The sequence below is a fragment of the Schistocerca gregaria genome, chromosome 2 (genome assembly GCF_023897955.1).
Source record: "Schistocerca gregaria isolate iqSchGreg1 chromosome 2, iqSchGreg1.2, whole genome shotgun sequence".
Lineage (NCBI taxonomy): Eukaryota > Metazoa > Arthropoda > Insecta > Orthoptera > Acrididae > Schistocerca > Schistocerca gregaria.
In genome coordinates, this window is record NC_064921.1 from 446,923,842 (window position 1) to 446,948,691 (window position 24,850).

Here is a 24,850-nt window from a genome sequence, read left to right on the forward strand (position 1 = left end):
GTCTTGTTTCTTTGCTAGAATGAACTATAAAGGCTTTGTTATTGGTACTTAGAACCAGCCAGTTTCCTGGTATGGTACTTAGAACATTCTTAATAAAATATTTATTTTCGGTTGTTAGGATACAACTCAGTTGCAGATATGTTCAAAAAGAGCTACATTGTTTTTTCATCACCTGAAAAATGTCAGATTTGCACTTAGAATATTTTCCATTTCCACTCTTAAGTTGATTCTAGCACTTTTTGGCCAGTAGCTCTGACTATTATTTCTTCTTAGTTATATTTTTATCTGACTGTGTTGCATCTCTTCAATTGTCATTGATGAAGATACATTAAACAGCTGCAGTTACTCGAATAAATGCAAAAATATAGCTGGTACAGGTGGAAAATAAAGAAATCTTGAGATTTTGTTGCAGTTTTTTTCTTAAAAAAAAAAAAAGGAACAGAAAGCAAAATGATAAGTAGAGGAGATGCAGAGAGCTATGAAAAATGTAAAGAGAAGGGAAAAAGTCACATATAATCGCTTTCATATCATAATGTCATTTATATTGAAGATCAACAATGTAAAGCAGCAGATGAAAGTTTAGATGGTGAATTCATATTGTTGGGGCCCAGAGGTGACCCCAGCAATGATGGATGAAGTGGCTGTATGATCAGAATGAAGCACTGCTGCCTTCATCTGGACATGGGTTGAGAGTGGTGGTGGTGATTGGAATCGAGCAACGGATTGTTGGTAAGACATCCCTGAATGAATAGAAAGAATAGGACTTTTATTCATGTTAAGTACAGAGGTGTGTTCACCACAGAAACTCAGCAGGGCACCTGGGCTGTGGCAGGATAAATAGGGTCACCCGCCGATGCCACCAGCATGGCAGTAGCTGACAAGGACAGCGTACAGTGGTCGATGAATGCCAGTCACATCCAGGCTGTGCTTTGGGCCATGAAATATCGCCCAGGAGGGATGGTACTCAAACCATAGCCTCCAGCAAGTTTGATGTTGAAGGTGTGTGCTGACCCAGTGCAGCAATCGGTAACAAGGTGGTCCACAAGGACTGAAGTGCGGCAACAGAATAGCCAGACGGTTACCAGTCTGGACTCGAGCACATATCTCACCAGGAAGGTGGTTGCCCTAAGTAGGTAGCCACCCAGTAAGTGACTCAGTGATGCTAAGATGCCAGGTGGCCCAGTTCAGGTGGATGGCTGTAGCTCCTGGAACCTTAGTCCAGAGTATGCGATTGGCTGCATCGCTGTGTACTACAAATAGTCATCATCTCAAAGTTAGAGCCTAATAATCGTAGCATAGCCTGGTATTGCGTAAACATCTTGGTACCATCTGAGAACATATGAGCAGACAGAAAGAGGGACTGATTCAAGTGCTGTTTTACAAACCAGACCAGCTGCTGTTTTCCTCTCGCCAGTGCTTTAGCCAAGAAATCAAAACAAGTTAGCATGCTTGCTGGCCATCATGAATCAATTGAGACTTCAGTTGTCCTGCTTTTCTCATCCAGTCTTTTTTTCTGTAGGATCTGGCATAGTAGAAAGATGTTTCGGTTTCTCTTTCCACAAGTTGTGGTGGCTGTATTTGTCAGCATCTGTGTACTGAATAAGTACTCTTGCACTCTGAATATTTCTTCTTACTCCTTAGTGTGTCGTCACCATAATGATGTCTTTTTGCTCCCTAAGACATAGTTTTGCTGCATTGGTACCAAGCATTCCAGTGCTCCAGACCAGCTTGTCATTCATCCCTTCTTCATGTCCAGGTCTTACATATATGAATGTAAAACATCTGAACATGTTTTACTAATTGACATAATAATAGAAAATAAATAAAAGTTTTCGCTTGCCCCTCTTACTCTAATGTAGCATAAGTGACACAGTTTATTGGCTATTCCTTGACCCAACAAACTAATAATATAAATTACCAAAACTATTCTTAGTTAATTCCTTTCACCAATCATTTAACAGCAAATTGTTCCATTCAGTTGTTCATCGTGCTTCGCATTCTTGCTCATTTAGCAATGGTTTCTAATTTAATTATTACTTAACTAATCATTATTCACTATGAGTAGCACAGTACATTGGTAGTTGATGAAATTGGAATTCACAGGGATGGGCGGTTTTCGGGTGGAGTTAGATGCAGGTTATACAAAGCAAGATCAGAAACGCAACAGTACCAGGAACTGAGGCAATCAAGGTCATAATGTTATTGCACTGCCTATTGCGTTACTGCTGTACAGTCAAGAAAACAAAACTGTTTGCATGGAAAATTGCTACTCATTGAACCAGAGTTCTGCTGTGTCCTCAATATGGTAGATTCCAGTGGCCTATTTGTTGTAGCTTCTCTTGTCTTGAGGTTTACAATGCTGGTGCATATTATTTATAGTCTTCAAGAGAACTGTCACAGTAAGAAGCAAAAAATCTATAAAAAAAAACTCCCAACAGCACCATGCACCTAAAGATGAAAATGGTAGTCTTTTTAAACAAACTCTTAATCACTTTCAGTAACAAAACCACAGCACAAACATTCTTGCACCTTAATCAATGCACCCTAGTCCACTGCTACCCTGTATCAACATAGCAGTTGATGCGTGGTCTGAGCACACACACAAAAAAAAAAAAATCTTAAATAAAAATGTAGCACCTTACATTACTGTCTGCTACTGTTTAGGCATACTGCTGTCTCTCTTGACATTTATCCTTGGTATTGGTGCATAAATTTAAATACATAATTTAAGAGTCTGATATCACCTTGCTGAGCATTCTTGATTCATATCACTACAAACACTCAGATTAGTTATTGTCACTGCCTTCATCTTGGTTACTGTTGCAATTGTCGCTGTCTTCTTTAATTTAATGTTTTAACACTTTTTGCACATATTCTTTCTGTAGTATACTTCAGTGTCAGAATGCACAAGGTGAAGTGTGTTGGTATGCTGCTTTCCTAACAGTAAGATAGTCAGTTGTAAATTAGTTAAAACTTTTTATTGCATTAATTATCTATTCTCTTTGACTGCATGTGGGTACGCACAAGTACTAAATTTCCAGGTTTATATATAATTAGATACACCAACTTATCGTGTGCAGCTTTATGTTTGCCACCAATTTCAGTAATGTTTCTTTCTCATTTTTAATACACAGTCCAAGGAATGTCATTAGGCAGACAAGTCTCCAATTGCTTTACTTATTAAGCTGTCAGGGTTCTGGTCAAATAATACTTCAGTTGTGGTATTATGTAGTTTATTGTTTAAACTTTTTCAAATTTTCTGACAAACTGTCTCCACTTTACAATCTTTTCTGGCAATATACTCTGCAAAGCTTATTCATATCCTTCATTATACATTCATATTTATTAGAAGTTGGCCTGTAGTGTGATGTATACACTGGCACAGCATAACATTTTTCAAAGTCATTCCGGCCAGTTGTCTCCCATTGTCACTAACTGTTTTCTCAGGCTCACACATCTTCATGAAGTAAAATTTTTCAGTTTTGATGCTTTGACTGTTCCTCTAGCCTTTTTGTAGCAGATAAAAATTTACATGTTTGGAGAATAACTAAATTGAATCTGTTAATGACAACAGAAGTTTAATGGTATGTTTTAGGGTTGTACCATATTTAACTTGTTAGAAATGAAACTGTAATTCTTAATGTTACCATCCCATGTGGGTTCGGGGGTAAGAATAGGCCAGCGGTATTCCTGCCTGTCATAAGAGGTGACCAAGAGGAGTCTCAAACATTTCGGCCCTTATGTGATGGTTCCCTCTTGGGTTTGACCACCATATTTCAAAGAGCGAGCCAATTGGGGAAGGGCGCCTTACTTGGTGCATTGTGTCCACCATGCATTGAGACCTTTACCCAGCTTATTCGTCATTGCATTGAAGTCTCGCTCGCTCTCCATCTCTTGGGCAAGCATACATTCCTGGGTGCGATTTCGGCCATGCACTCTGCAGTGTCACTTTCTGCACTGACGACGACCATGGACTACTTGCCACCTAATATCCAGCACGGTGGCCAGTCCGTTGTGGTGGGGCTGCCATGTGCCTGTTGGTTGTACATCGTGCATTTAGACCTATACCCAGCTTATTCATCGTTGCATTGCAGTCCCGCTTGTGATCCATCTCTTAGGCGAGGATGCATTCCTGGGTCCGATTTCCACCATGCACTCTGCAGTGTCGCTTTCTGCGCTGACGACGACCATTGACAACTTGCCACCTAATATCCAACACAGTAGCCAGTCCATTGTGGTGGGGCCACCATGTAGCCTGTTGGTTGTAGCCCCCTGACAACACAGGGATCGCTCTACTGTTGGCTGTGCCATTAACTCTCCACATATGCCAAGGAGTAGATGCCAACAATGCACCTGTACACAAAGCAAAACTGGTTCAGGATACAATCAAAACACTTGGCTGGGAGCTGTTACCCTACTCGCCGCATTCACCAGACTGGCCCCCTTCCGACTACCATTTGTTTTCATCAATGGGACACGCATTGGCTGAGGAACAATTAGATTCGTACAAAGAAGTCGAAAATTTGGTGTCTGATTGGTTTACTTCAAAAGACGAACATTTCTATTGGCACAGTGTCTACAAATTGCCAGAAAGGTGGTCAAAATGTATAGAAAGCAATGGTCAGTACATTGACTAAAATGTTTTTACTTTTCAATTCAAAATTAGCGTTTCATTTTCACACAGAAACGCTCATTTCGTACTGGTACACCTGGTATTTTAAGAGTTCTCATCAGGAATTCAAGGATATGGTTTCTGAAAATAGGCACTGGTCAGCATTTCTATCTCTCTATCATTTTTAACAATCTTCTGAGCTGAAACTTTTATTTTTCAAACAATTGTTCTAATATTTTATCACTTTAAGTTACATTATTTCATACTTTTAATAATTTTCTCTTTTACTTACAGGCTCTGAAGAAAGCTGATGTTCTTCAGAAACAACTTAACCAACTGCAGTCAGTTCTAAATTTACATGATGATTCCAATATCAAAGATCTGCAGAAGATGATTGCTGATTTGTCAAATAGTGTGTCACAAGCAGTAATTCCATATTGGAGAAAGGTAATTGTGTTTCATCAGTGGTGAGTAGGGAAAGGAAAAAAATCGTTTCTTTTTGTCAATTTCGGTGTTTCTTTTTGCAGATTTTGGCATTGTTTTTGCCAATTTTGGTGCGGAGATTTTTTACCAGATTTGGTGTAATTTTTTTCCAATTTTGATGTAATTTTTTTGCCAATTTTGGTGTCAGTTTCTGGTGTATTTGGTTTGGGGTGTGGTGCATTCCTTATTTTCATTTTATCTCATTGTTGTTCAGTGAATGTTGAAAATGAAAATATACATACCATTTACATTATATGAGGGACATTCAGTAGATAGAGACAAATTGATGTAGAAATAAAATTGTGTTTTTACGAAATTAGACTTTCACTACTTCTCAGCGTAACCACACCAATTTCAATACACTTGTCTCCACAATGGACTACACACACACACACACACACACACACACACACACACACACACACACACACACACACGGATGCACGCGCATGATGCAAAGAAATCTTCATCTTGTTATTTGAACCACTTTCCCACATATTCTTTGATCAATTCATTGTTGCTGACCTTGTTTCCTCATAATGCCTCCTTGAGTGGACCAAATAAATGATAATCCAAGGGAGCCAAATCTGGACTCACCCAATCTATTTTTTCAGTGGTTTTGTGGGTCAGGTGGGCAATTTTGAGGTGGCCATAGTCTTGTAGCAATATTACATCTTTTCTTTGAGATCCACAATGTTTTCCTCCCATTTTTGGCTTTACTTTGTTCATCAGCACATCTCAGTAGTAGACACTGTTTATTGTATGCTTATCTTCCAAATATTCACAAAAGGTGACACGTTGGCCATCCCAGAAGGCGGTCAACATTATTGTATTGTGAATTTCTTTTGGGAAGATGTGCTGATGTGCTTTTTCATTCCATGCTTTGGCATTTTTAACTCCAGTCCTAATTAGTGAACTCAAGTTCCATCACACTTTAATATCTTGTTTATGAAAGGTGAACTGTTGTAGCCACTTACAAAAATTTCTGCAGTTAATACAAATTTCACCACACTGCAAAATCATTCAAGAAAAGATTTTAGCAGATTTTTCACATTCAGAAAGCGAAAAAAGAATCACAGGAGGTTGTCCAACTAATGTGGAAACTTCCAGAGGGCATACCATTGTCAAATGCAATATTGAGGATATAAGTAAAACCATTATTAAGCATCAGCTGCCCTCAGCTCATCCTAGCAGTGCCAACCTATAGTGACAGAAGTACAAAACCCCTCCTACAAAACCGTTTCGTTCCTACATCTGGTTTTCTCTCTGATTATTGAGTGTCCCTAATGTTTACTGACATCACGCGTCTCATGTATGTACATTATTTTAAAAAATAATAAATTGTTTACATTTGATGCTTTAACATCTGTACGACCATAAAGAAAGCATTGTCATAACTTTAAAGTTCTCACCAAAGATACTATGCCACTCATTTGTTAACACAAAGCAGCTACTGAGTTATATTTGATCACAGAAGACAAGCTTTTTGAGCAAAACACTAGATATTTGACAGTGTTTACATTTATATCTGGTGACTATGAATATAGAATTGCATGGATCTGTTGTAAAATTTCTTAGGTTAGTGCTAATGTGCTACCCAAAGTATTTCAATGTTCTCTTCATCTCTGCCTGAAGTATTTGTCCCTTCATGTTTCTCAAAAACTTTCCGATTTCATCACGAAAAATTCCTTTTGCACAATAATGAAGCAGTCTTCATACACTGACCTGGAAATTAAATCAAACACAGTCCAAACGGGTCTGCAAGGCCCAATGGTACTGCCTGGCTGCCATGTCATCCTCAGCACTTAGGTGTCACCTGTTGCAGATACGGAGGGGCATGCAATCAGCATGCCATTCTCCCTGCCGTTGTCAGTTTCCGTGGCCAGTACAGTAGCTCCTCAATTGGCCTTGCAAGGGCTGAGTGCACCATGCTTGCATTCAGCAGACCCAGACAGTGACCCATCCAAGTGTTAGCCAAGTCTGACAGCAGCTAACTTCCAGTTTATGACTGTGGGAAGGCTGTTGGCTTAACGTGGAATATAAATATTGGTTTTATCGAACAATGTCACATTTCCTGATATTTTTGCCAACAAATTGTACCAAAAACAATGCAGTTCAGAGAGATTCTTAATGTGGTGCATGATTTAAGCTGCATATCTTCATTGTATGCAAGTATAAATAAGAAAACTACCAGATACAACACTTTAACTTCAGAACACTTAATAAACATGGCACCTGCTCAGTTTGCTTCCATCACCCATTAAGGTGATTCCAAAAGAAACTGTCAAACCATATCATGCAGTACAATTTAAATTCATCTGTCTATCTATGGCTGTTGTGGTGTCAGCGAACATCACATATTCCGTGCTGTGTGATTGGCTATGGAAGCTAACCAAGCAGATGCCATGTTGATTAACATGTTTGCAAAACTACATAACACAATTGACCATGCACGTGATAGATATGTACCCAGCAGAACAGTTTACAGTGGGAGGGAACCTCCATGGTATACAGTTACTGTAAAGAAACTTCTAAAGAAACAGACATTACTGCATAATAGATGTAAAATAAAGCATAGGGCTATAGATAGAGAGATGCTGGGGCAAGACCTGGATAGTGGCCATTCATCTACCTTATTTGCTTAAATAACATAGTAGAACATAATTTACGAAGTACCAATATCACACGCCTATTATGCGTACTACAAGCAAAAAGTTTTATGTTGGAAGTAATTTCGGATTTCATCCATATGCTTCAGTTTTTCAAACACAAGATCGAAAAGTATTAGTACTGTTTGTACACTATAAGTTGATGATGGGCACGGTGGCTGTCAGCAATGGTCATGACACCGCAGTACGCCTGCCAAGGGTAGAGAAGTGGCGAGGGGAAGGTAGTGTTGGCTGCCTGCAGCAGTGCTGTCACCACCGCCCACATTTTGTGTTTAACACTCACGGAAATATTTCCCGCTTAAGTGACACTTCTGTAAGATTGGAAATCACCTAATTTGTTGACATATTCATGATCGAGAGTTTTAGCTACAACTTACGTGTTATTTATTGGTCATAAATAATGAAAAATGAAAGAATATGAACGTGCAACTTACGACACTATGAATCAAATGTTAAAAACTGATTGTTTGAATCTTTTCACACATTGCATTTATTAAACACAGCACAGCAGTCATATTTACAAAGCGTAATTAACTGTACCTGAAAGAACTGCCGAAATGATGTTCAGTAAAGATAACTGTCATTCGTGTTTGATTGAAAATCATCATAATCATCGTAGCTTGAGGGTGGTACTGATGAAAACTTAATCAATGACCTTTTCCATTATTCCATCTCATGTCCAGTACTCTTGCTCCAGCTGCTGCACTTTCCTGTGGGAACCTAGCTAATCCTGTGCAGTAACTGAAAGGAAAGCAGCATTAACAAGATTCTGCAGTCTTTCCTTTGACATGTCACCAGTGATGTTGTTCTCCCTGAACCTGCATTTTATTTTGGGTCACGCCAGTTCTGTCGGATTTAGATTGCAGTTGTAGGGCAGTAAACAGACCATTTTGTGGCCTCTGCTCTCGGTTATTTTATCCACAATGTACATTTTCGCTGCTAGTTTGTTTTCCTTTCTAGGCAACAGTTCAGTCATTCTGATTGAGCCGTTGCAGTTTATTTGCCAGTCTCACAACCACTCTAAACTCATAATCCTGCAGTCACATTTATTACGCATTCTGTCAAACTTCCTGCCGTGGTATGGTGCATTATCATAAAATCACATAGAAACCACCATATCTGCAAACACCCCCCCCCCCTCCCCTCCACACACACACCTGTCAACATAAAGTAATTTCATCAATTTCAAGAAATTCGCAAGTTAATGAAAACATTTTCTTGCATGAAGCTCTGACAAACTAAAACTTTGTACCAGAGTGGGTTCCCAGGTTCGAGTCCCGGTCTGTCACACAGTTTTAATTTTTCAGGAAGTTTCAGATCAGCACATACTCTGCTGAAAGGTGAAAATTTGTTCCAGTTTCTTGCGTCTTGTGCAAGTACTTATAAAATTTGTCATTTAATTAAAGTTTTTCTCAATCTTACAGAAGTTGTGTGTGCTAATCACTGACGTGAAAACATCAGTTTCGAATATTAGATTAGCACAAAGGCAAATAGGCTGAAACAAATGTACTACTGGAACCCTTAAGCACAAATAATTGGCACCACCAGTCTAGGAAATGCAAAATGAGTTTACTATTAAATTTGTTTCACCAGCAGTCAAAAGAGAATGGCAATATAGCCATCTTTAAATTTTAGATGATTTTTTAATCTTACTTTAAATATAAGTGCTTTACATTTATGTTAAAATCAGTAAATACCGCTTTCAAAATCAAAGAGTGATTAAAAGGCAGTCTCTTGTGATATTGCACCGTATTTTTGTTTTCTATTATTGAATATTTGATTGTAGGATAGACAAGAGATGTTAGACATTTGCATATGACTTTCTCAAAGTTTTTAGTATCGTGAAATGCTCTGATTTTAGTTAATTGAATAGTGTTTTGTGGTAAAATGAATAGGTACTCCTCTAACATTTTTCCTGTTTTTAATTTTTGTGTTTCATCATGATTTTTATTCATTAATAATAATGCAGCAACAGTGAAGGCTGCTTTGGTTTTTAAGAATAACTGCACTTTTGTAGCAAGTACTAGCGGAAATTTGTTGAAATACTCTCTCCCCAGTGACTTGAACAAGTAAACTTGAGTAAGATTTTGTTATAATGTAAACATCTCAGCAAACACTTACAGAAGTTACGTAGTAATAAACACAAGTCTTCTGTAATACTTCACGTCTTTGGGCAACTTTGTGTTTCCAGTCCTCAGAAACACACATTTTCTCCACTTCTGGCAGCACTAGCACAATAGTAAAGTTATCTTGGCTAAACAGTAGTACGAAATTTTTATATAAATATATATAAAAGAAATTATTCAGATAGTGAAGGGAGATGAAAATTTAGTAGTAATGGGTGACTGGAATTCGAGTGTAGGAAAAGGGAGAGAAGGAAACATAGTAGGTGAATATGGATTGGGGCTAAGAAATGAAAGAGGAAGCCGCCTAGTAGAATTTTGCACAGAGCACAACTTAATCATAGCTAACACTTGGTTTAAGAATCATGAAAGAAGGTTGTATACGTGGAAGAACCCTGGAGATACTAAAAGGTATCAGATAGATTATATAATGGTAAGACAGAGATTTAGGAACCAGGTTTTAAGTTGTAAGACATTTCCAGGGGCAGATGTGGACTCTGACCACAATCTATTGGTTATGACCAGTAGATTAAAACTGAAAAAACTGCAAAAATGTGGGAAATTAAGGAGATGGGACCTGGATAAACTGAAAGAACCAGAGGTTGTACAGAGTTTCAGGGAGAGCATAAGGGAACAATTGACAGGAATAGGGGAAAAAAATACAGTAGAAGAAGAATGGGTAGCTCTGAGGGATGTAGTAGTGAAGGCAGCAGAGGATAAAGTAGGTACAAAGACGAGGGCTGCTAAAAATCCTTGGGTAACAGAAGAAATATTGAATTTAATTGATGAAAGGAGAAAATATAAAAATGCAGTAAATGAAGCAGGCAAAAAGGAATACAAACGTCTCAGAAATGAGATCGACAGGAAGTGCAAAATGGCTAAACAGGGATGGCTAGAGGACAAATGTAAGGATGTAGAAGCTTATCTCACTAGGGGTAAGATAGATACTGCCTACAGGAAAATTAAAGAGACCTTTGGAGAGAAGAGAACCACGTTTATGAATATCAAGAGCTCAGATGGCAGCCCAGTTCTAAGCAAAGAAGGGAAGGCAGAAAGGTGGAAGGAGTATATAGAAGGTTTATACAAGGGCGATGTACTTGAGGACAATATTATGGAAATGGAAGAGGATGTAGATAAAGATGAAATGGGAGATACGATACTGCGTGAAGAGTTTGACAGAGCACTGAAAGACCTGAGTCGAAACAAGGCCCCCGGAGTAGACAACATTCCATTAGAACTACTGACGGCCTTGGAACAACCAGTCCTGACAAAACTCTATCAGCTGGTGAGCAAGATGTATGAGACAGGCGAAATACCCTCAGACTTCAAGAAGAATATAATAATTCCAATCCCAAAGAAAGCAGGTGCTGACAGATGTGAAAATTACCGAACTATCAGTTTAATAAGCCACGGCTGCAAAATACTAACGCAAATTCTTTACAGACGAATGGAAAAACTGGTAGATGCAGACCTCGGGGAGGATCAGTTTGGATTCCGTCGAAATGTTGGAACACGTGAGGCAATACTGACCTTACGACTTATCTTAGAAGAAAGATTAAGAAAAGGTAAACCTACGTTTCTAGCATTTGTAGACTTAGAGAAAGCTTTTGACAATGTTGACTGGAATACTCTTTTTCAAATTCTAAAGGTGGCAGGGGTAAAATACAGGGAGCGAAAGGCTATTTATAATTTGTACAGAAACCAGATGGCAGTTATTAGAGTCGAGGGGCATGAAAGGGAAGCAGGGGTTGGGAAAGGAGTGAGACAGGGTTGTAGCCTCTCCCCGATGTTATTCAATCTGTATATTGAGCAAGCAGTAAAGGAAACAAAAGAAAAATTTGGAGTAGGTATTAAAATTCATGGAGACGAAGTAAAAACTTTGAGGTTCGCCGATGACATTGTAATTCTGTCAGAGACGGCAAAGGATTTGGAAGAGCAGTTGAATGGAATGGACAGTGTCTTGAAAGGAGGATATAAGATGAACATTAACAAAAGCAAAACGAGAATAATGGAATGTAGTCAAATTAAATCGGGTGATGCTGAGGGAATTAGATTAGGAAATGAGACACTTAAAGTAGTAAAGGAGTTTTGCTATTTAGGAAGTAAAATAACTGATGATGGTCGAAGTAGAGAGGATATAAAATGTAGACTGGCAATGGCAAGGAAAGCGTTTCTGAAGAAGAGAAATTTGTTAACATCGAATATCGATTTATGTATCAGGAAGTCGTTTCTGAAAGTATTTGTTTGGAGTGTAGCCATGTATGGAAGTGAAACATGGACGATAACTAGTTTGGACAAGAAGAGAATAGAAGCTTTCGAAATGTGGTGCTACAGAAGAATACTGAAGATAAGGTGGATAGAGCACGTAACTAATGAGGAGGTATTGAATAGGATTGGGGAGAAGAGAAGTTTGTGGCACAACTTGACTAGAAGAAGGGATCGGTTGGTAGGACATGTTTTGAGGCATCAAGGGATCACAAATTTAGCATTGGAGGGCAGCGTGGAGGGTAAAAATCGTAGAGGGAGACCGAGAGATGAGTACACTAAGCAGATTCAGAAGGATGTAGGTTGCAGTAGGTACTGGGAGATGAAGCAGCTTGCACAGGATAGAGTAGCATGGAGAGCTGCATCAAACCAGTCTCAGGACTGAAGACAACAAAAAAAAAAAAAAAATGGAGTTGTCATATTCTTACATATAATTTGCGTGATGTCCCTGTTTATTCTCCTTCCTCGTTCTAACAATCAATGTTGTCATCACTAATTCTGCGATAGTTCCTGCCATTGTGATGAAGTGAAAATCAATATTATGAATGTATTAGGTCTACAACTTTGCTTCTGCCATTTTGCATTAGACGGCAGTAGCGGCAAGTGCGGTTCGGGTGGTTGGTCATAGGTGTAATACAATAAGCTTAGGCATCTGTAAACATAATGCCATAAAAATATTAGTGTATTTATGATTACATCATAAGGTTATTCTCGATTAAGTACGTCAACTTACTTACCCATTTCTTGCTATTTGCGGGAAGTTCCAATTTTCTGCTTTAACATGAAGAAATCTGTGGCTGCCGCAAAACCCATCGAAATATACATGGAAACGTTGAAATGAGAAGTCCGGTCCCTCCTGCCGTATTCTCATAGTTGCTCTCTCTCTCTGTCTACCACCTTTTTCAATCAGTAGCATACAGTCTGGCTGACCAGCACTTGTGATCATATGAACAAGTGCAAAATTGAATCGATTCATGGATCCCCACTAAAGACACCCAGTTCTTCCGCCAAGGGATTCATATGCTTATGCTATCCGAATGATGTGAGAATGTAGTGGCCAACGATGGGCAATACTATGAATCATAATTTTTTTGGTAAGTTTTTCACAATAACGCCCCAAACGGCAAGAAAAAAAACGCCTGAAGCAAAGTTGTAGACCTAGTATTGATTTCACTTGTGTGTGTGTGTGTGTGTGTGTGTGTGTGTGTGTGTGTGTGTGTGTGTGTGTGTGTGTGTCACTAGTCATTTAATTATAATCTGTTGATAGTTATTTTAATAAGCCTATTTCCTGTTACCTTCCAATCCATATCACTTAGCTCGCAGTCTCTTACGACCTCATTGTATGTAATACATGGAATTTTACATAAATAAAAAGTGTATATTAAAGACAATGTAAAAATATGAAGTAAATACAGTGTTAAAGTCCAAAAATTTGATATACATACATTAATAAAATGAAGTCCTGATACTACAATATCAGTAATAAAAAGTATATGAGTGAAGCAAACTGTACAGTACTAGCTAAGTAGAATAAAAACTAAAAAATTATCTCCTGTGTACAGTGAGCTGTTATCTCCAGTTACAGCATTGTTGAAACCCATCCAGAACATTCCATTATTGGAAAAGACATTATGGTTTCATTTACAAGTTCTGAGGCTATCAGTTAAATTGCAGTTTTGAGAGAACCATATGAAAGTTGATCTGTTTGGAAATAAATAGCACCTGTGAAGTCTGTGAAATTCCTCCATATTAATTCTAGTGAAAAAGTTGTAATTCCAGTGAAAAAGTTGTTTTTTGCCCTCCCCTTATATCCTGTGTTTTTGGTTGCCATTAAGTTTTAAGTTATCAACACATTTAGTTATACATAATAAAATTTTTGTTCTGATTCTGCTTGTATAATACTCAACAGAAAATGTATTAGTTATTAATATAGCTAAAATACATTAGATATACTACCCCGTCATGATTATTTCATTAACTGTTTGTCAGAAACTGCCAATTAAATCTGATGAAAGAAGTTTTTGATGTTGTTAAAAATTGTCAGCTGACAAAAAAATTTCAGTATCCGTGCAGAATTTTAGATCTAAGCTGCTGTTAGCAACTCCAGCTTCTATATTCCGTGGTGTTAGAATAGTATCATTTCAAAACAGCTGAATTGAAAAATGATGAACACAGCTCTGACTCCTGCTTGAGGCTGCAACTTGGTTTGAGCAGTATTTCTTTTGTGTCGAATGAGTTCTCTCTTGGAACAAAATTTCAATTAAGAAATTAAGTATGATATTGTAGTATTATTATGAACAATTGCCATGTGAAAAAAAATTGTCTTGGCACTCTGTCCTGCATCTGAATACACAAGAATTCAGTATCTCTTTATTGTTTCAGGAGGAAATGAGGATGTCTTTGAAAACCATGAAAAAGCAAGTGGATGACAAAGAACGTGCAGGCAAAGCTGCTGTTTCATCCAGTGTCGTGGAAGCAGTAAAATCAATGCTGCTGGCACAGCCTGACAGGCAATTCATTGTGTGCGAACTAAAAGCTCTCTCTAACACAAAGGTTGGTATATAGTTGACATTGAAAAATGGTAACAGTTTACACAAAGAATTTGAAGTAACATATTGATTATATTTATTTTCAGGCTTTAGATTCAGCCCTGAAGCAAGTTAAGTTGTCATCTCCCGAAACAGCAGCAATGTTTTTTAGTGTGGATTCTGATGCAAAGAAAATAGTATGTCTGAGTGCTGTGCCTAAGGTAAGGTAATATACCAACTCTTAAAAAAAGAATACATTGTTTAAAATCATGAGACAAATTATTGCTTTGGACGATTTTTAAAACAAATCTTTCAGATGATATTTAAAGATCATTGCTAAGTGACTGCTGACATTACATTGCAAAGAGAGGAAATAAGAGTTCCTTTGTGTACCTTAAACTACATATAGCAGAACTAAATGTGTATTTGTTAATAAATGATTTTGTCACTGTTCAGCAAACCACTTTCAAAAGAACTTTTGACATTGCTGTAAATTGCTTTACCTCCTTGGGTTTCTGCATGTAAAAACCACAGTATACATCTACACCGAGGTCAGAAAAGTCAAGGTATAGTGATATGCACATAAGCAGATAGCAGTTAGTATTGCTTACACCAGGTATAAAAGGGCAGTGCATTGGTGGAGCTGATATTTGTACTCAGGTGACTCATGTGAAAAGGTGTCAGACATGATTATGGCCGCACGGCGGGAGTTAAGACTTTGAACGCAGAATGGTAGTTGGAGATACACACATTGAACATACCATTTCAGAAATCTGTAGGGAATTAAATATTCTCAAGAGTATACCAAGAATACAAAATTGTAGGCATTGCTTCACACCACAGACAATGCACTGGCTGGCAAACTTCACTTAATGACTGAGAGCAGCAGCATTTGTGTAGAGTTGTCAGTGCTAACAGACAAGTAACACTGCTTGAAGTAACCACAGAAATCAATGTGGGACATACAACAAATGTATCCATTAGGACAGCGCAGTGAAATCTGCCGTTAACAGGCTACAACAACAGACAACGGACTCGAGTGCCTTACCTAAAAGCACAGCACCACCTGCAATTGGAACCTAGATGACTAGAAAGCTGTTGTCTGGTCAGACGAGTCCTGATTTCAGTTGGTAAGAGCTGATGGTAGGGTTAGAGGGCGGTCCAGACCCCATGAAGTCATGTACCCAAATTGTCAACAAGACACTGTGCAAGTTGGTGATGGCTCCATAATAGTGTGAGCTGTGCACGTGAAATGGACTGCGTCATTGAGTGGAAATTGGTATGTTCAACTACTTGGGGAAACCATTTGCAGCCATTCATGGACTTCATGTTCCCAAACAATGATGGAAATTTTATGGAAAACAATGCAGCGTATTACCAGGCCACAGTTGTTTGCAATTGGTCTGAAGAACATTCTGGACAGTTCAAGCGAATGATTTGGCCACCCAGATCACCTTATATGAATCCCATTGAACATTTATGGGATGTAATAGAGAGGTCAGTTCATACACAAAATTGTGCACCAGCAACATTTTGACAATTATGGACAGCTCTAGAGATAGCTTGGCTCAATATTTCTACAGGGTATTCAGACAACTTATTGAGTCCATGCCATGCTGAGTTGCTGTAAAAGATTTATGATCTGCATTTTTAAGAAGCATCCTCTGTAATAAATGTGTGAGCATAGCTAATCCAATAATGTGTTGTAATGTTTCTTTTACATGGTGAACAAATACTTGTACCAAGTGATTTTGTTCGGTGGGGTCATCTAAATACTTTGATCTTGTTAAGTGCCACTCTATACACATCTTATAATTTCGCCAACTATTGTCATAATAACGAGGATTAAATGATCCAAGTGCCAATTTCTCATTTGTAGTAGGTGATCATTATTTCTTTTTGAACTTTTCTTGAAAGTCTTTCTACAAACTGAATTCTTCCAAGTGTGCTCTTCACCATTCAGCAGAATCCTGTTCCAAATAACTGAAAACAAATGTAACAATGGAAAATCCAGGATGGAATAATGACTATATTATAATAAGGATAGATTGCTACTCACCATATAGTGGAGATGTTCAGTCACAAACAGGCATAAGAAAAAGACTGCTGCACAAGCAACTTTCAGCCAAAAGGCCTTCTTTTGAATTAGGCAAAACACACACACAACTTGTGCACATCTGACCACTGTCTCTGGCTGCCGAGGCAATCTATCCTTTTTATAATATTGGAAACAGATCTACCTTTTAAGTGACACCCTAACGCCTTAACAATAACTCTCTAAAAGTTCTCATAAAAAAGTTGGATGGACACCCACTTCACATTTAAGTTATAATTCTATTAGAATTTTGCGATTCTTACACAGGTGTGGTGTCCCCCCCCCCCCCCCTCCCCACGTACCCTTTCAATCCTTACTGGCTCTGCCCATTATTTTTTGAATTCTGCCTTTGTTTTCTAGTGGTCTGACTCACCACAGCACTCCTCAAACACCCCACAACTCGTGTGGTTTCCAAAATGCTCGTGCCTAGCCTCTGGGTCATCACAGTCTGCCCTCATTCAAACACAGATAGATTGTCCACCTTCCGCCAACAGCACGCTCACTGATACTATATGCGCGTGTCTGACTAGCAGTCATTCCCTGCCAGGTCACGTTGCTATCGCCTGGACAGTTTTTTGTCAGTAGTAGGTCGGTGATCCTAATGTTCTGGCTAATTAGTGTAGTTACTTCCAGTACTCTTTAATGTCCTCATATATTTTTCACTTTTAACTACTCTTTATTGTCTATATTGCAACATCTTCCAAAATTCAAAATCTTGATTAACTTCAAAGAATAAATTGTTATCACTTCTGCTTCTTCATCAGGTATAAGTTTATTTAATTCAAACAGTGGAAAAATCCAGGATGGAATAATGACAATATTAAAGGATAGGTTGCTACTTGCCATATAGTGAAGATGTTGAGCCACAGACAGGCACAACGAAAGACTGCTCAAAAGATATCCTTCTGAAGAGACCACACACAAACCCGCATGCAAATACAATTCACGCACACATCACCACTGTCTCTGGCTGCCAAGACCAGACACAAGTCAAGTCTGGCCTCGGCAGTCAGAGACAATGGTCGTATGTGTGAGTGTTCAAAAATAAACATTTGCATTTGACTTTGGGTATATTGTTTATACTTCAGACGTCAACAGCTTGCACAAGTATGACTTTTCGATGTTTCAAGCCATAATAAATTTCTCACTCACTGTCCCTCTAGTTTCCTTTTGAATACATATGTTTACTATGATGCATTTCCTTAGGAAGTCTGCAGATCTCCAAGATGGGAAGGATCCACGGAATACCTGTCGCTGCATCCAAATGGGTATTTCATCTCGCTAAATTCCCACAACTGCCATTCCATGTTTAAAATGCAGACCATCCCTCAGCATGGCTTACCATGTGCACAATAAAAAAAGACAATACACAATGACAGCTTATAGAAGAGATGTTCAGTCACATACAAGTGCACCAAAATAGTGATAAACATGTGAGCTTTCTGCCAAAAAGCCATCTAATAAAGTAGACAACATACACACATTTACCCAAGCACATCTTGTACACCAAAGACCACTATCTCAGCCAGAGACCCTTTCTGACTGGCATAGACAGTGGTCATGTGTATGTGAGTTGTGCTTGTGTGGATGTGTGTGTGGTGTTGATTTTAGGAGATGGCCTGCTAACCAAAAGCTCAGTGTGTAGTAGTTTTTTTGTTATGCCTCTCTCCAACTGAGGTTCTCCTTTATATGGTGAGTGGCAATCTATCTCTTTCATTTCATAACATTGTGGTTATTCCATGCTGGATTTTCCATGGTTTGAAAACAGTTCTCAGTATCTCTCCCCCCACCCCCCACCCCTCTCTCTCTCACACACACACACACACACACACACACACTATTATATATTGTGTTATTTCAAAGTGAGGAGATCTACCATCAAAATATTTTCTTTGTGTCTGTGGAGCTCCTATAATCTAGCAATTCTTCGTCCACTCTCAGGAGTAGTAAAATCCATGTATGTGTGATATGCTCAGAGTGCAAATGTGTGTTGTGTGACAGGGTGTTAGGCAGAGGGATTAGCAGTTCCAGATATTATTAATACTGCACTTTCTCATTGACATTATCGTGTTCCATGCAATTCACTACTTTACGAATAGTGCCTTTGGATGTTTTCCCTTGGTATACCACTGTGAAGCTGAGCAGCATAAAGACACTGATAATGTCATTGGGAAAAATGGGATTGACATCCTCATCGGGTCATCTACATTTAGGTTTTCCTTGGTGGCTTTTCTTGGTAAATTCAGTTATTACCAGGATGATTCCTCCAGAAAGCCCATAATTGATTTGTGGCCTTACCTTGTCCATTCTTAGCTTTTGCTTTGTCTCTAATGAACTACTGTGTTCCTCCACTCCTCCCTTCAATCCTTCATTGCTATCATTACATAGCAATATTCCTAAGTGTGTGCCTGAATATGTTTTGCTGCTGAAGTACTTGTTACTTGACAATAGTCATCCGAAAGTGGTCAAAATCTATAGCTACGCAGACTAGTCTTATGCTGTGTGCATAAAGACTGTCCTTAGAAATTTCCTTTTCAGGAGTCTATAGCTTGGCAGCAATGCAAAATTTATAAATGTTTCAACAAACAAATTGATAAAATTGTGGCTGTCTCTGTCAGTTCAAAAACCTCAAGAAGCGAAACCCACCACAGATAAGAAGCCTCATATCCAAGTGAAAGAGGAGAAGTAATTTGAAGAATTATAAAATATAGCTTATAGGTATTGAAGACAATAGCACAAACCAGTCTAAAAAAAAAAAAAAAAAAAAAAAAAAAAAAAAAAAAAAAAAACAAACCCACAGATTGCTGGAGCAAAAGTATCATTTTGTGATGATATCACTAGAAACTGAGAGAACTATTAGCATTATAAAGTAAGTGTCTGACTTGTCCATAAATGGTACTTGTGTCTATGTTTGAAAAAGAAAGGTTGCATTGTGTATGACTTTGGAGTGATCAGTTACATATTTTTGTCAGGAATACAAGATTACATACACTTTCCTCGATCCAAGCGTTATACAAGCTGGCTGTGTGAAATCTCCATATTCCAAGTTTTTGTAGGTTTTGTGTTCCTTCTTCAGAGAGAAAAAGAGAGATTGTTCGGAGTAGTTTTTCCGGAAGGGCATATCGCATCGAAAATACATCATCAGTGTCTTTAGTGTATCAAAAAGTATCTCAAGTGAAAGAGATGTTTGACACTATACATGGGATTTGAGGAAACAACACTGTCTGAATGCTGCAGAGTTTAGTTGCTTGTAATTCCTTCTCTTCATACTAGCAGAAATTATGAGATTAGTTTCTAAGTTTGTGTATTACAACCTCCTATCCTGCTTATAGCTATCTTGATCTGTTTCATACTGTACTGTCCTTCACAACTCGTATTGTGCCAGTACACACGGGCATTTCAGACCACATCATATCTTGAATGCCTTTACAATCACTGAGCCATTAGCTAGCCACAAATGAGCAAACTCCTGCATCAGGTCAGAACCCTGGGCCGGTTCCGTGGATATGATAGATGGCTGTAGCCTGCTGATCTCAGGCCCATTGTTTTCCACTAACGTGCAGGCCTCGCCTGTCTGACCTAATCTCTCAGATCTGCCGTAGGCCAGATTCTTTCATGTGGGTGTAAACCAGTGGATTTGTCCATGAACCCAGAACTGTAGTGCATGCTTAACAAGTCAGAGGCCTTGGGTGACAGACTTCAGCAGTTGCGACTCTGTATTGGTGAAAGTATGTTGTACAGTGAGAGGTTTTTAGACATTATTTTACTGTAGTAAATTTTTAATTGTGAAACTAGTTTAGATCATTGACAGAAAGTTAGTGTGCGTGATAATAGGAAGAAAATGGTGGCGGTCGCTAGTGATTTATGTGGTGTGTACTCATATATTTCTTGAAAGAAAAATTGCACAAAATGGATCAAAAAATGGGTTGTGAAAGGCAATGTTTCTGACGTATGGATCTAATTCATAGTCATGGGCATTGATTTTTATTTATTTATTTCTGTTTACATGTCTGGTTCTGTAGGACCAATTTGAGGATCAAATCTGCAAGGTCATGAACCATGTCAGTACATGACATTACAACATAAAAGTAATGACACACAGAATAAAATATTTATGAATCCAAAAAAAAGTCGGGCCTTCAATTTAAGTAAACACAAACAACGAGATAACATAAGAATCAGCTCAATTTTTCAAGGACTTCCTCAGCAGTATACAAGGATTGACCCCTAAAGAAACTCTTCAGTTTAGATTTGAAAGCAGGTGGGTTACTTCTAAGATTTTTGAATTCTTACGGTAGCTTATTGAAAATGGATGCAGCAGTATCCTGCACACCTTTCTCCATAAGAGTTACAGATGTCCGATCCAAATGCAGGTTTGATTTCTGCCGAGTATTAACTGTATGAAAGCTGCTAATTCTTGGGAATAAGCTAATATTTTTAACAAGAAATGACAGTAAGGAATGTACATATGTATTGAGAGGGCAATATCAAAATATCCAGACTAGTGAACGAGTTTTACAAGAGGTTTGTGAACTTTACACCATTTATTGCCTGAACTGCCCGTTTCCGAGCCAAAAAAATCCTTATAGGATGGGAAAATTTACCCCAAAATATAATACCGTACAACAAAGCGAGTGAAAATAAGCCAAGGAGACTAATTTTTGTGTTGAACTATCACTTACTTCAGATGTCGTTCAAATAGAAAAAACGGCAATATTAAGTCCTTGAACTAGATCCTGAACGTGGGCTTTCCACGAACACCCAGAAATTTGAACTGTTCAATTTCAGTAATCATATGCCTGTTGTGTGAAATTACATTTTGTTGAATTTTGTTAAACTGTAAATACTGAATCTTACTGTGATTTAACATTAATTCATTTTCTAAAAGTCGTGAGCTTATGTCCTAAACTGAACTATTTAAAACAGAGCCGATGTTGCACACAATATCCTTTACAACCAAACTAGTGTCGTAAGCAAACAGAAATATTTTAGAATCACCTGTAATACTAGAGAGCATATCATTTATATACGTAAGGAACAGGAGTGGCCCCAACACTTATCCCTGGGGCACCCGCCATTTGACCGTGCCCCACGCAGACCTCACATCACGGCCATTCTCAACACTGTGAATAATGACCTTTTCCTGTTGGTGATTAAAGTGAGAGGTGAACCAATTGTGAGCTTCTCCCCATATTCCATAATGGTCCAACTGTGGGGCCATATTTTGTGATCAAGACAATTGGACACCTTAGTTAAGTCAGAAAATATGCCTAGTGTTCAAAAACTTTCGTATAATCCATCCAGTAACTTACAGAGATAAGAGAATATAGAATTTTCAGTTGTTAAACGACTTAATAAAGCCAAACTGTACATTTGATAGCAAATTATTAGATATAAAATGATCTATTATCCTTACATACACAGCCTTTTCAATAACTTTAGCAAACAAAGAAGGTGTGGGAATAGGTCTAAAAATGTCTACATTATCCCTTTCTCCCATCTTATAAAGCTGCTTTACTACTGAGTTAGCAGCAGACAGAGGCCAGTGCAGTTTCATCTGTGCTTGCAGAGTGATGTGTGCGAGCAGCAGTAGTAGAAACTAGTCATATATTTAGTTTTTCGTATTAGTTCTGCAGGTTTAATTCAAATTACTTTGTGTGTTTGTGTGCTTGCGTGATGAATTTTTTTGGATCTTTGCGTATTTTTGCGTTAGAAAGGGGTAGTATGAAATTTTAATAACGGTAGAGTGTAACATCGCGTAGGCGGTTGTCATTTGTACTGACAGGGGTAGGATCGCATTGCAATATCTGTATAGTGGCGTAGTCATGGTCATTTGATTGCTTAGTTCTTAAGTAATTGTTCATATATCGCAGCTCAATCTGGTGTAGGTGACACAACTGTGCAGTCACATATTGCTGTTTTATTTGTCGCAACTCTACACGTCCAGATATTAGCAGTAGGATGGATAGGGTGTGTGCGTGCTCAGGAGGAACTGGTCGCGGTTCGCGAGCCGCTGAGCGTGCTGTTGGCCATGGTCAGCCGCCTTCAGGCTGCTGCCTCGAGGTGCAGCGACGACGGAGGGTCTGGCGCGTCGCTTGAGACACCCCAGGTGTCACTTGCTGCGTCTGCTCACTCAGCTGCCGAGGCACCTTCTAGTGTACCCAGCGCGTTAGGGCCGCCCTCACCTCAGGGTGAGTGGTGGACTGAAACGCGTTCGCATCACTCGAGGTGGAGGGTCAATGTGGAGGCTGGCCTCGCCTGTTCATCCTGTCAGTGGACAGGTGGCCACTCCTTCAACAGGGCCCGAGCAGGCACACGGGGGCAAAGGCTCGCTGGTTATTGGGAGCTCCAATGTTAGGCGGCTGATGGAGCCCCTTAGGGAAATAGCGTACAGGGCTGGAAAGAATTCCAACATGCACTCGGTTTGTCTGCCAGGTGGCCTCATCCAAGATGTGGAGGCGGCCTTGCCTGTGGCTATCGAGAGTACGGGGTGCAGTCATCTGCAAGTAGTTGCTCACGTCGGCACCAGTGATGCTTGTCGCTTGGGTTCTGAGGCGAGCCTCAGTTCGTACATACGGGCGTCTGGCAGATTTGGTGCAGACTGCTGGCCTCGCACGCGGGGTGCAAGCAGAGCTCTCTATTTGCAGTATCGTTCCCAGAGTGGATTGGGGTCCTTTGGTTTGGAGCCGAGTGGAGGGTCTCAGCCAGAGGCTTCGTCAACTCTGTGACAGTCTTGGTTGCAGATTTCTAGGCTTGCACTATTGGGTGGGGAATTGTAGTACGCCCCTAGATAGGTGAGGGGTGCACTACACAAAGGAAGCAGCTACTTGGGTAGCAGAGTACTTGTGGCGTGCACATGGGGGCTTTTTAGGCTAGGCAGTAGTGCGAGGTGTCCTTATGAACTGTCACCAGTCGATGTGCAGGCAAGGAAATCAAGGCGCGCTCAGTGTAAAGACACTTCAGCTATCAAGATATTAGCAGTAAATTTTCAGTGTGTTCAGAATAAAGTTCCTGCATTTACTGCCCTCCAGGAAGCGTGTGGCATGCAAATTATTCCCGGGACTGAGACCTGGCTGAACCCTGAGATAGGAAGTTCTGAAATATTTAGTGAGGGTTGGAACGTGTATCGGAAATAAAGATTAGACACTGTAGGAGATGGTGTCTTCATTGCAGTTGACAAAAATATTGTGTGTTCTGAGGTCGAAGTAGAGTGTGATTGTGAAGTTATCCGGACACTTTTAACAGGGCTAGGAGAAATAAAGTTAATTGTTACGTGTTATTGCTGGCCACCAGGTTCCACCGTGACAGTTCTCGAACCGTTCAAAGGGAGTCTACACTCTGTATCGTAGAAGTACTCGGATCATGCTATATTAGTTTGAGGCGACTTCAACCTACCTAGTATAGACTGGGATGTCTATGGATGTCTATGTCATTACAGGTGGTACAGACAAGCCATCGTGTGAATTACTTTTGAACACATTATCCGAGAACTGTCTTGAGCAGCTAAATCGACAGCCAACGCATAATGGACATATTTTAGATTTGGTAGCCACGAACAGACCAGACCTCATCAACGGTGTCAGTATTGAGACAGAGATTAGTGATCATGATGTTGTCATTACGACTATGGTTACGAAAGTTAAAAAGTCGGTCAAGAAGCCTAGGAGAGTATTCTTACTAGAAAGAGCAGATAAGCAGTTGTTAAATCCCACTTAGTAAATGAATCGACTTCATTTACTCCGGTACGATGGACGTGGACAAATTATGGGCAAATTTTAAACACATTGTAAATCACGCATTGGAGACGTATGTGCCGAAAAAGTGGGTTACGGACGGAAAAGAACCACCGCGGTTTAACAGCGCAATTCGGAGAGTGCTCAGGAAGCAAAGACAGTTGCACTCGCATTACAAGAAAGATCGGGAGAATGAGGACAGGCAAAAGTTATTAGAGATTCGTGCTGTTGTAAAAAGAGCAATGTGCAAAGCATACAACCACTACCACCGTCATACTTTAGCAAAAGATGTTGCTGAAACCCCAAGGAAATTCTGGTCTTATGTAAAATCGGTAAGCGGGT

General features: G+C 39.3%; 1 protein-coding gene across 1 annotated transcript in view; it reads left to right on the forward strand.

Moving 5' to 3' along the window:
* LOC126325453 (alanine--tRNA ligase, cytoplasmic) overlaps positions 1-24,850 on the forward strand; it is a 185,721-nt gene that overhangs the window by 153,363 nt on the left and 7,508 nt on the right. The window contains exons 16-18 of the mRNA XM_049995175.1: positions 4,907-5,059; positions 14,535-14,705; positions 14,788-14,901. Of these exons, the coding sequence (XP_049851132.1) occupies positions 4,907-5,059; positions 14,535-14,705; positions 14,788-14,901 (438 nt within the window). The remainder of the gene's footprint in view (positions 1-4,906; positions 5,060-14,534; positions 14,706-14,787; positions 14,902-24,850) is intronic.